We start from the raw sequence: 12,889 nt of genomic DNA, 5'->3' as shown, positions 1-12,889 counted from the left end.
CTACTATCCATCCTAAATAGTATCCGAGATGAGAATTACTGTGTCCCAGATCGTAGTATGTTGAAATGAGGTACCCGGGTGGTGTACTATTTCCGGTAGCGTGGATCCATGTACGCTAATATTTTCAGCTAATAATGCCCACAACTCCTTGCGCAAAGGAGTGAGAAGGAGGAGTTTTCTGACGCCGAATTCAACCAGCAAAAACGGTGGATTTTAGAGGAGTGTAAATGAAATACGGGAAAAAGCTGAAACGCAACAAGGAGTTTGTTTACAGTGACTGTGTGCATAACCAGGCAACGACGTTCTTGTCAGTTACATGACGTGTTCGTACGTCCCAGTACTTACATACTCTTTGTTACACGCTCAAAACTATGTTCATACTTTTAGTGCATAGTAAAAGTAGATAGTAATAATATAGACATCATCATGGAAGCAAAAGCTGAAAAAACCCCCAACACAAAACACATCTATCCCTCAGTTTCATTCGTTTTAAGTGAGCTTTTATTCGAATCCAGAAACGATCGACAGCGTCTTAACTTCATTTAAAGGATGTTATACTGTTTATACGTGACGAGCCCAGGTAAAACATTTCAAGAAGCATTCCAAATACTTTATGAACAAGGTGTACAAGAACTGACCGCCTTTAGAACCTAATTAAAGAGCCATAGTGATCGTTTGTCCTGTTTAAAAGGGTGCAGCCGTGAATAATAACTATTTATTCTTAAATCGTTCGTCAAGGTTTGTCGCAATATATACTGCTCGTTTAAAAAGTGTCCAGATTAATGATCTTTTTAAAAAGAAGTTAAAAATGTTCGAGTGAAACGAAGTGAAGCAACACCACTGGATAGCGTTAATCAATACAACACATGAACTAATTATTCCTTTACAATAACATTATATTAACCTTCACATTTCCCATCATCACCCGTGCGACTAAATTATTATATACAAATTATTTACAATTAAAACAAACATACATACATAACTTCCTTGTATAATATAGCACAAGACTGCTGAATTGTTCGGATAGGATTAGAGATGCTGAAGAGTGTGAGGTAAGAAGAAAAATGGCGAAGCTTCCTTGTCAGGTAAGAGAAGTTCTTAAGCCGTTCGTCGTGTCCTTGATGGAGGAGATATGAAGTGTTTCAAAGAGCCCAGGTAAACAGTTTGAAGTGCGGCGCTCCGAAACCAGGGCGTCTTTGAGAGACGCTTCCGTTCATCGGGAGACCGGATCCAAGGGCCGCCGAGTAAATACTTCAAAAAAGAGGCGCTCTGTGAAGTGTCTGCTCCAGCCCGTCAGAGCTTCCTCAGCACCTCCTTCACGCTTAGGTTGTTCTGTAACACAGCCAGGAATCACAAGGGATCCCCACAACATTGTCAGCTTGAACAGAGCGGGACGACGTACGAGCGGATCGATTAAGCAGCGACGAAACCCGCGATAACTGCGAAACCTGCGGCTCTTTTCTTGACAGTCGAGGGAACACTGAGATAATTCTGTTAATCCTTTTCTTGTAACCTAATGAAGTCACTGGAATTTGGGAGACATTCGTTATTAACGTTAGCGGGAGGCTGTAGAAGACGCGGATTAATCTGGGATTATGTAACCTTAGACGTCACACGTTATGTGGTCTGGAATATATCTGTCTGGGTTTGGAAGATGTTCTCTGTACCTGTGGTTCCCCGTTCCCCTTTCCCCTTTACATACACACATACATACATACACAAACGCGCACACACACACTCTTTAGAGCTCATCATCCGTGTCGATCAGGGTGATTTTGTCAGACTTCTTCGGGTTCTTGCTGACGGCAGGGCCCTGCTTGCCGTTCTGGTTCGGCTGCACCACCTCCTGCGTGGACTGCTGCGTGTACTGCTGGTAGGCTGGAGAGAAGTTGTGGATGGCGTCCTGCACCATGTCTCCAGGATTGATGGTCTCTTTCAGTCCGCTGGAGATGCTGTGCATGGGGGCGACATTATCTATAAAGAAAAAGAATAACTGCTATTAATGATGTAAAAATATATCTAGAGACCTTTTAAATACACCTTGCACAATCTGCAAAATGTTCATTTTAATATGAGTTTTTATTTATTTATTTTTTTATTTAGTGCTGTCCTGAATAAGCTACTTAACATAACAGATGTTTACATATAGTCTACAAGACAACAATAACTGAATTTACACAAATGAACCAGTTCAAAAGTTTACACACGCTCGATTCTTAATACGGTGTGTCGTTACTTGGATGTTTTTATGTTTTGTGATAGTTTTTGTGTTCACGAGTCCCTTGTTTGTCCTGAGCAGTTAAACTACCCCGTTCTTCAGAAAAATCCTCCAGGTCCTGCACATTCTTTGCTTTTCCAGCATCTTCTGCATATTTGACCTCTTTCCAACAGTGACTGTATGATGTTGAGATCCTTCTTTTCACACTGAGGACGACTGAGGGACTCGTACATGACTATTACAAAAGGTGCAAACATTCACTGAAGCTCAAGAAGGTAATACGATACATTAAGAGCCAGGGGTGTGTAAACTTTTGAACAGGATGATCGGTGTAAATTGTTATTATTTTGTTTAAATATTTTTTTTTCCACTTAGTCCCACCCTTCAGAAGCTACAGAAGATATTTACATGTTTCCCAGAAGACAAAATAGCAACAATTTAACTGATCATCCTGTTCAAAAGTTTACACCCCCCTGCCTCTTAAGGTAGTGTGTGTCTTTTTTAAAAATTGACAACATTTTGCAGATTCTGCAAGGCATATGTAAACTTAGGACCGCAACTGTATATATTTAAATATGGCTTACAACCCCGTTACATTAAGAAATGAAAAACAATGCAATGACAAATTTCATCTTATGTGCAGGTAAATTCTGATGACCCATGGGCATAAAAACAAGTATAGACAGGTAAAGTGCAAATGAAAGGCATATGACGTTATAAACCACCTTTCTTTTTTACTATTACGAAACCCACGATTTACTGTCTGCATTTTATACGACCTTTCTAAAAATCTAATCTGTCCTCACAGTCACAAAAGGTTCTGCCACGCGTGAGTTACAATGCATTATTTTCAGTTTTGTGAGCAGGTTCTGCCAGGAGCACGGCCACACTCTGACCTGGCTGCTGTCAAAACAGAAGCTTGGATTAAAAATAAAAAATAAAAAAAACCTCCTTTTGAACCTTGTCCCAGTGCTCCCTGATGTGGACTCTCCTGCTTCACTTCTCTAATGTTAGAGATGTTCAGTGAGGAGAGAAAGAAAGGAAAAAAAATTCCCCAGCCTTGCTGCTTCTGTGCACAGCTCATCTGTGGCTTTATAAAAGGATGTTACTCAGAGCAGTCTGGTGTGGTCGTAGATGAAGAGCTCCATCTACATGCTACAGAAAATCATCATACCCCTTTGAAACAGTCACTTTTTTTTTGTCTTGCAGCCTGAAATCAAAACCCATTAAAAATATGCATTTTTGTTCCAGCTTTATTTACACATCCTGCCTTTCACGTAATGTAAAAAGGCAACAGTTCGGAAAATGTTAAAAAAAAGAGAACTAGAATAACAGAGTTGGAAACGTGATCAGTCCCATGATTTAATACTTTAAAAAGCTACCTTTTGCTTTAATTAAAGCCATCAGTCTGTTTGGATATGTCTCTATTAGCTTTGTGCACCTAGATCAGGGAATATTTGCCCATCCTTCCATGCAGAATTGTTCGAATTTCATGGTGGGCGGCGATTGACTGCTGTCTTCATGTCTGTCCACAGATTTTCAATTGGATTTAGGTCAAGGCTCTGACTTGGCCACTCAAGGACAGTCACCTTCCTTCTGAGTACTACCATCCACTGAGTAGTTTTTTTTTTGGCGGTGTGTTTAGGGTTGTTGTTGTACTGGAAGGTGAACCATCTGCCCATCTTCAGCTGTCTAGCAGAGAGTCGCAGGTTTTCCTCAAGAATTTGGGTGTACTTGGCAGCATCCATTTTCCCTTCAATCCCAATTGCCCAGTCCCAGATGAAGAGAAACACCCCCACAAAATAATGTTGTCACCACCATGCTTCATAGTAGGTATGGTGTGTTTTGGGTGGTGTGCTGTGTTTAGTTTTCACCAAACATAACGCCTGCAGTTCAATCTTGGTCTCATCTTACCATAAAAGCTTTTGCCACATGGCAATAGAATCTATATTTTTTGTCGTCATTTTTATCGCAAAGCGCAAACGAGACTCTGTGTGGCTTTGTGTAAACCTTGTGAGTTTGTTGTCACATGCACAGACCGACCAATCTCAGCCTTAAGTCCTTCAAAGTTGCCACTGGCCACTTGGTAGCTTGATCAAGATCCTCCTGGCTCGGTCGTATAGTTTGGCAGGACGGCCCGATGTAGGCGAGGTGTTGGTGGTGCCATACACTTTCCACTTCTTAATAATGCTTTGAATGGTACTCAGAAGGATAGTTAAAGCCTTCAAAATCCTTTGTGCCGTTCCAAAACTTTGTCCCAGGGCCCTTTTGAAAGCACCTTTCCAACCATGGTGTATTCTTTGCGTTGCCATGCACCGTTAGTAATGGAATCCTCAGCTGATGTCAGGTGTGGGGCAATTAGCATGGTGTGTGATCTGGAAAGTGACCGGGAAGTTGTACCTGAGCAAGTTTATAATGGTTACTCTAAGGTTACTCTGATCACGTATACAAACCAGGTATTTCACTAATTAAATTTGAATAATTGTTCAGAAAGGAAAAAATAAAAAAGAAGTTATTTTCACTTGGATGTCGAAGGTTATAATGTGTAAATACAGCTGGTAAAAGTTGATTTAATTTATTTTAATTTCCAGGGTGTAATGTGACAAAAGGTAAGGGTTTTGACAGGGTATGATGATTTTCTATACTCACTATAAGCGCATTTTGATCTTGCTGTTGATGAATGAGCGATCGGACAAAATAAATACATAAATCAATCAATCACTGACTGCTACCATGACAATACCGCCATCTCTTCTTCTGCCCTCTAGTGGACCACAGGAAGTCCTTATACTCCTGAGGTCAGTGTAGAGGACTGCTCCATTATTTCAGTATAGCGCGTGTTTGAAGGTCAGAAGGTGGTGTGAGATGTGCAGTGGAAAGGGGTTAAGTCTGGGTCAACACACTCACTCACTCACTGAGCTTCAGCCTGCTGTTGGTTTGCCTCGGGAGAAAAAGAATAGGCCCAGGCAAAAACACGCTCCTCCACTGCCTTCTTCTGACCTTTTCCCCAGCTGCAAAAGGTCAGTAGATCAGTCGAAGTGTTACCTTCTTACCTTCAGGGTCCAGTTTTAGCCAGATTTTAAGTTACACGTAGGTATGTGGCATCACACCAGGCTGCTAATCGAGGAGTTTAAAAGCAAAGCGCTAGTATATTAAGCTGTAATAATAATTTACCAACAGAAAATCCCATTCATTTGCAAACGACATCAGCTTCCGCACTTTTTGAGATTTCATTCTTTGGCATTCAAAGCCCACACAGACAGACCCAATGAAATGGAGAATTTGAGCTGTATTTCATGCAGAATGCACTGAATCATAATACAGGTCTAATGAAGTGCTTAACATTCAGGGGCCACGATGTCATTAGAGCGGAGATTGAAGAATATTAAATAGAAATTTTCTGCACAACCCGAAACCTTGCACACTGCCAAACAGGACTGAGGGTTCAAACAAAGGTGCTTTTAAAACTCTTGGCAGTATAAAGGGGGGAAAAAAAAAAACATGAAAAGGCCCCACTCTCCAAAAGCAGTTTCTTCTTTGTCTGCTTCCTCACCCACATACTAAGACTGAATCTAAAAGCTAAAAAAAACAACAAAAAAAACCCCCTCAGTGTCTAAAATGGTATCAATTTATCTTTAACCTCAAATGAATTGTTCTTATGCCACATGCTGTACCACAGATGTCTGTTTTTTTGGACTCTCCGTGCTTCAGAGGAGAGCTGATCTTTACAGAATTGCTCTGAACCCTGACTCCTGCCGTCTCCAGCTGCCCCACTGAGACGCACAACTCCGTGCCCATCTCCTCTGAAGTACCCTGGCAAGCCTTCTTTACAACAACAAAAGTGTAAACTCAGAAAGGTAGACAGATTGCTAGGCAACATGCCAACCTGGAGCTTGGCTCTTCTTCTCCTGGTATACGTCGTACGTGAAGGCGTAACGGAGTGCGATAGCGGCGAAGAACATTTCGATGCAAGTGATGAAATTCTGCCAGCCGGCTGCTACCGTCCCTGCACCCACCTCATGCCCGTCTATTAACAATGCTTCTGGGATCACACCACAGCGCTCCAGGATGGCCAGGATCATGCCTGGAGAAACAGGCAAGAAATGGTTGGTTATTAATTCATCATCATGCCATATATCTGCTGAAGTTTAACCCTTTCAGCATATTTGTACACATATCCAGATTCTACTGATTCTTTATTTCTTTCTTTTTTTTTTTACTTAAAATGGCATAATACGAATTTTGATTCTGTCTAAATAGTAAAAAGCAATTGGATTATCCACATGTTAAAAAAAGGCTAACAGTATTCTTGAAATATATCAAATAAATAAATCTTTCCATGTCCAATAATGTCAACATTCAGATCTAAAATATGTAATGAAGACAAAAAATTTGCACACTGTAATGAGGAAAAGAAAGAACCCAGAAAAAAAAAACCCCAGAAGCCACTAGATTTAAAAAAAAAAAAAAAAAGTGGAGTCTGATACAAAACATTTTACTTAGATTTTTTTTTGTTATTTATTTTTTATAGCCCATACAGGAGATTTTTATTTTATTTTTATATAGTCTGTACAGGAGATTTTTATTTTATTTTATTTTTATATAGTCCGTACAGGAGTTTTTAAAATTTTATTTATTTTTTATATTCAGTCCATACAGGAGGTTTTTTTTTGTTATTTATTTTTTATATTCAGTCCATACAGGAGGTTTTTTTTTGTTATTTATTTTTTTATATTCAGTCCATACAGGAGGTTTTTTTTTGTTATTTATTTTTTATATTCAGTCCGTACAGGAGGTTTTTTTTTGTTATTTTTTTCTTTTTATATATAGTCCGTACAGGAGGGTTTTTTTTGTTATTTATTTTTTATATTCAGTCCGTACAGGAGTTTTTTTTATTATTATTTATTTTTTATATTCAGTCTGTATATATTTTTTTTGTGGAGCAGTGCTTGAATTGGCGAAATTGCAATTGCATGAAATCGTTTCGCAGTGATGTTTGTTGGTAAATGAGACCTTTTAGCTGTACTCGTGTTCGACACGTGAATCAAAGAGGGATTTGTGATGATGTACAGATTTGGGCGTCTCCGCCCAAATCTGCCGAAACTCTGCCGTAATTTTAAAAAACCGCAAGTGTCTCAGAATATTGCGGATTTTGCGTTCATTTCTGCGATCGTAAAGTCCTGGAAGGGACTGAATATATTATGTAGGAAGTTACTAAAGATTGAGAGCAATAAATAGTCTAGAAAGCTACAGAAGTTCTGAGAACTCTACAAAAGTGGAAATCTGTCGAAATGATGTGTGTTTCACCCAACTTGATTTTCACAACACTACTATGTTCGATTATATGGTACTGAAGGCTGATTTTCATTGTCCTCTCACAATTATTCTACTATATCGTCCTCCTAAGGCTCAACCGGACTTTTTGCCCACCGAACTCTGTGGACTGCCAACTCTTGCCTGCGCTTCGTCATCACGTGTCCTCCCGCTTGGTGACTTTAATATTCATTTAATATACAGTGTGCTCCAACTCATCTCAACTATTGTCTGTTTTCCACTGTTTCAATCTGACTCAACGTGACTTTTCCTACTCACACCCATGGCCATACTCGTGATTTAACCTGTACATCTGGGTTTGATATTGCTTCAATCTCCTCTTTTGACCCCGGGATCTCTGATCATAAACTCATTGAATTTAGTCTCAGTCTACCTGTTCAAACGAAATGCAGTAACACAATGATACCCTACAGGGACCTTAAATCTGTGGACGCCACATTACTCTCTGCTTCCATTGCTTCCTCTACAATTTCTGATGTTTTTGATATCTCTTGTCCTTCAACAATACTCTAAAAATACTCCGCTGTTATTTTCCCAAATTACTCCTCTGTTATTTCTGATAAGACTAGGCCGCCGGTCCCCTCCTCCCACACTTCCCCCTGGTATACACCTGAGCTCTGGGCCTTAAAAGTGATTGGTAGATGCCTCGAGTGGCTTTATTGGAAAACTGGTCTTACAGTTCACCATCTAACTCGCACTGATCACCTCAACACATTCAAAACTGCTCTGAACTCTGCGTGCTTCCACGTGCTGATCTGTGCTTCCACAATAATCAATAAAGCAAGCAATAGGTCTAAGGTTTTGTTTGACACAATAAATAAGCCTCACCCAACCTCCAGATCGTAATGTTCACACATCTGAAAAGCTCTGTAGCTCTTTCCGGAATTATTACTGGGAAAAGTTGAATGCTGTCTGCCAGTGCTTTAAAAGCAATGCCTCAGATTTGAGTTTTCTGCCTGACCACTCTTTTTAATAGTTGTCTAGCTTTACTCCTACGAGACCCTCTTCTATCAGTGACATAATACTGAAATCCAGTTCTTCATCTTGCCACTTTGATCCTGCTCCTACGTTTTTCCTCAAAACGCTGTCATTCTATCATTTCTGCATCTACTTCTCACTTTATAAACACATCATTAACTTGCGCCTCTCTCCCTCTACCACTTAAAACTGCGGCAGTGACTCCACTTCTTAAAATACCTAACTTGGACCCTACTGTTCTTTCTAATTTTCATGCCCATCTCTAACTTACCTTTCATTTCCAAAATACTGGAAAATACTGTTGACTCCCAACTCCAATCTTTCCTTGCTCAAAATAATGTCTTTGACCTCCTTTCAATCTGGCTTTCTTCATCTTCATGGCACTAAAACTGCCCTCGTACGGGTTGTCAGTGACCTATTACTCCTAGTTCTCTATCTATTCTTCTATTACTTGGTCTTAGTTCTGCCTTTGATACCGTCTGTCATGACTTGCTTCTCTCACGCCTCTTGGATATCGGTGTCACGGGTGCTGCTCTTTCCTGGCTTAATTCTTATCTCACAGAGAGACACTTTTACATTTCTATGCAGGATTATCAGTCGCCTACAGTCTCTCTGAAATTAGGTGTCCCTCAGGGATCGGTTTCAGTTACCACTGTTATGCTGATGACATTCAAATCTATACAGCTTGTAGATCTGCTCCTGCTCTCCAGACTATCAGCATGTGTCAATGAAATAAAAGGATGGCTTAACTCCAACTTTTTAAAACATGGACAAAACTGCGATCATTATTATTGGAACACCAACACATACTAAAAATATCCTTTATGACATTACTGGTGACATTGATAGCACTGTCATTAAACCATCTAGTACTGTAAAACCTTTAGGCATCATCTTTGATCCCTCCATCACCTTTGAAGCTCATATAAACTCCATTTCTAAAACTGGTAAAAATTCTTTTCACCTGTGTCACATTGCTCGCTTCCGTCCCTTCATTACCCTCAAAGACACCGAAACACTGGTTCATGCATTTACATCCTCATGTCTTGACTATTGCAATGCACTCCTCATTGGTTTACCTGCTAATTCTATTGCTAGGCTGCAATATTTTCAAAACTATGCCGCTTGACTTCTTACACATACCAAGCGCTCAGCTCACATTACTCCAGTCCTGTCCGAACTGCACTGGCTACCGGATTCGTTTCACATTAAATATAAAATAATCCTTCTTACATTTAAATCACTTCACAGTTTGGAACCTCGCCATCTTAGTGCACTGCTTCTCTGCTACAACCCACCCCGCTCTCTCAGCTACTCCGGGCTCGGACTCCTCTCTGTCCCTAGATCTCGACTCTCTACCATGGCTGACAGGTCTTTCAGTGTTGTAGCACCCAAGATCTGGAATTCACTCCCTCGGACTCTTCGCAGCATCACATCCATCTCCGAGTTCAAATCCCAACTAAAAAACGTATCTGTTTTCTCAGTGATGTCCGTCCTAATGTGTTGCTATGCATTTTCTCTCAGTGACTGTACTGTCTGTTCTGTTTTTAATTTTTTTGTGTTTCATTGTTTTTCACATTTTGTGTTGTTTATGTTTTATTAATATTGTAAAGCGTCCTTGAGCTCTGGAAAGGCGCTATATAAATTAAACATATTATCAAGTGATTTGGAGGTGATTTGCATTTTATATTTACCTGAAATATTAAAGAGGTCTAATCGATTGTCCATGAATGGACGCTGATGCATGAAAGAGGCCTCATTAAAACATTTTTAAGCAAATCAGATTTGACTCCAGAACCCTCGGAGTTTCTCTTACGTTAACAGTGACGTACAAAACAAGTTTTATGAGTTTGGTCTTTTTTGACAGATTTAACAGATTTTTGACGGCTGCCTGTGGAAAGGCAACATAAATAAAATCAGTTCAGAATTATAAACACAAGGTTTGTATCCCTCTGATAAAGCCTGGATGGACCTACCAACAGCGTGTTACACAGAGAGCAATTATCTGAGATTGATTAGTCTTTTCAGCCACCGTGAGTGGCTTACAAATTAAGATTGCTGTGACTAATTACTTAACCAGCTGTTAACGCTAGTAGCATCCCACAACATGAGGACACTCAAGTAGGAGGAGTCTGAGTGTCCAGGTCCTCAAGAGAATCTGCTTGTTTAGGTGCATATTTCAGATGATCCCCCCCTATGCTTCTTTCATCTCTGTTTTAAACCGTTACCCACCTTGCCAGAAGGAGAGGAAGATGACCGATTTGATGGTCAGGAACTTGAGCACAGGTTCGAAGGGTCTCAGAAGGTCACTGGTGGCTGAGTAGAAGAGGAAAAGCGCGTAGAGTGCCAGACTCACAGAGACGTTGTAGATGATCATAATGTAAAGGTAGCCTCCGTTCACGCTATAGGAAGACACACCTTTTAGAAGAATTTTGTGTTTTGCCTCATTTTTGCTTTACTTAAATATAGCACTGATCTGTTCACAATATAAAGCATGTAATTAGCACCTTACTGGATTAGGATACATCAAGTAAAATGTAAAAACTCACTTAAAATCTCCATCGTGATATTTGCCAAAGGCTTGTAGGAAGATAGTGATGATGGCCATGATGGGTTTCACCACACAGAACTGAAGTGTGGCCTAGATGACAATCAAAACTGAGCATTATTGAATGCAAAGGATGTTCAAAACCTAATCCTGGTAGTATACTGATATTAGGGGTGTAAAGAGACATCGACGCAAACACCATGTGTATCGTAGAAATGTGCGATGATTTCACATTGGGGAAATCAGCATTCTATCAAATTATGCATGCAATGCAGTTGCACTGTTTGAAAACTAGGGGTCCCAATCTGTGAATCCCATAAAGTTAAAATTTATATATCGAGCACGCATGATATGTTATACAGTTACCCAACCATTTCATAACAGTTAAAAAGAGCTCTTCAGTAGCTTGCAAACACTAAAGGCTGCAGAAGATAGGCATTTTAGCCAACTTTGGAGCTCTAGTCGTGTTATGGGGCTCACTATGCTTCGGCTGATTGTTTGCCCCAGATCGGACACTTTGTTCATGCAAAACATTTATTTTTAAGATACAGGAAGGTGAGCCTGCAGTGTATTTTGTTTACAATATTAAACCTCTATTCAGGGCAAGTTTTGAATGATTGCGTTTTATACAGACAAAAACTCACATTGTATTACATTGTTTATGATTCAAAAATAAACAAAAGAAAGGAGTCTTTTCAGTCATCAGTTTGCTTCACTTAATTTTGTTCGAAATATTCCGAGAATCAAACCGCGACCGGAGTGTATTGTTACACCCTTAACTTATACTGCTTAAAATGTTCCAGTGTTTGTGGGTCAGTATTATTTGGTGCGATTTGAACATGCACCAAGGCAATAATTATGCGGCTTTAACAGCTCACGTCTCGTACACGCAGGCAGGACTGTAATATCAAGTTAATTAAAAAGAACTCCCTAATCAAAAATGTCTACTCAATGAAAAACAGAAATGGGGGAAAAAAAAGCCCCCTCACTCAGTATGCTTCGACTGAGCTCGTGTCTGAACACATCGCAAGGAACTGCTTTGAAAAACGGCCACGTAGCCGTCCAGTCAAAGAGAACCATGTGTTTAGCAGTTTCCATTTTTCTATCTAAAAAAAGTTCATTTCACAGACTATTCACTGTTTTGAAGACGGAGCTCTCAAATCCAATTTCCATCAGCGTTATGCTCAGAGTGCTGGGAGCGTCTCCGCTCCCTTTGCGGACAGCCTCACTCTGACAACTCCTATTATCTCTCTGTGTTTATTACCAAGTTGATCATACCTAGTCCTCATTGTTTTTCTTCTTGAGCTTTTTCTGTTGGATGTTATTTGAAGGAAAGTGGACCAAAAAAAAAAAAAAAAACCCTATTGTGTGGCTGCTGCTTTATGATTTAGAAGAAAACAGGTTCTATGATAGTTTAGGTGACAGGACATCCCAAGGCAAACATTTCTGCACTGTTTTCATTTTTCATTCTGAGGAAAAACAGAATTGAATGTCGCTGGTTTCTGGCATTTGAATATAGTCATGAATCCTCTTCAATTTCGCCTGTGGCATTTTTCAACAAAGAGCGCATATCAAGAGGCAGACCACCTCTGAAGATTACATATCTGTGTTTGCACTCGGGCGGCTGTTGAACGATGCATAAAACTTAATTCAGCTCTTAGAGGATCACAACATGTAACCTACAAGGTGCTTAACCTTCAGTGGCCGTGATGTTATTACCAGTGATCGTGGTAGCAAATGAAATGTACAATATTCACAGTAGGATGCACGCTACACCATGCAGATGGTTCGCTCATCATCAAGTAGAA

General features: G+C 40.0%; 1 protein-coding gene across 2 annotated transcripts in view; it reads right to left on the bottom strand.

Annotated features, from left to right (window-relative positions):
• Positions 1–478: 478 nt before the first annotated feature.
• Positions 479–12,889, bottom strand: part of tmem184a (transmembrane protein 184a) — a 30,494-nt gene continuing 18,083 nt past the window's right edge. For both annotated transcript variants that reach the window (XM_017454634.3, XM_017454633.3), the window contains 4 exons: positions 11,083–11,174; positions 10,766–10,935; positions 6,108–6,305; positions 479–1,977 (listed from right to left, as the gene is read on the bottom strand). In XM_017454634.3, coding sequence (XP_017310123.1) covers positions 1,745–1,977; positions 6,108–6,305; positions 10,766–10,935; positions 11,083–11,174 — 693 coding nt within the window. In that variant the 3' untranslated portion in view covers positions 479–1,744. The remainder of the gene's footprint in view (positions 1,978–6,107; positions 6,306–10,765; positions 10,936–11,082; positions 11,175–12,889) is intronic.

This window comes from Ictalurus punctatus, chromosome 24 (assembly GCF_001660625.3).
Source record: "Ictalurus punctatus breed USDA103 chromosome 24, Coco_2.0, whole genome shotgun sequence".
NCBI classification, from domain to species: domain Eukaryota; kingdom Metazoa; phylum Chordata; class Actinopteri; order Siluriformes; family Ictaluridae; genus Ictalurus; species Ictalurus punctatus.
Note: the sequence above shows the minus strand (reverse complement) of the source record. Positions and strands in the feature narration are given on the sequence as shown.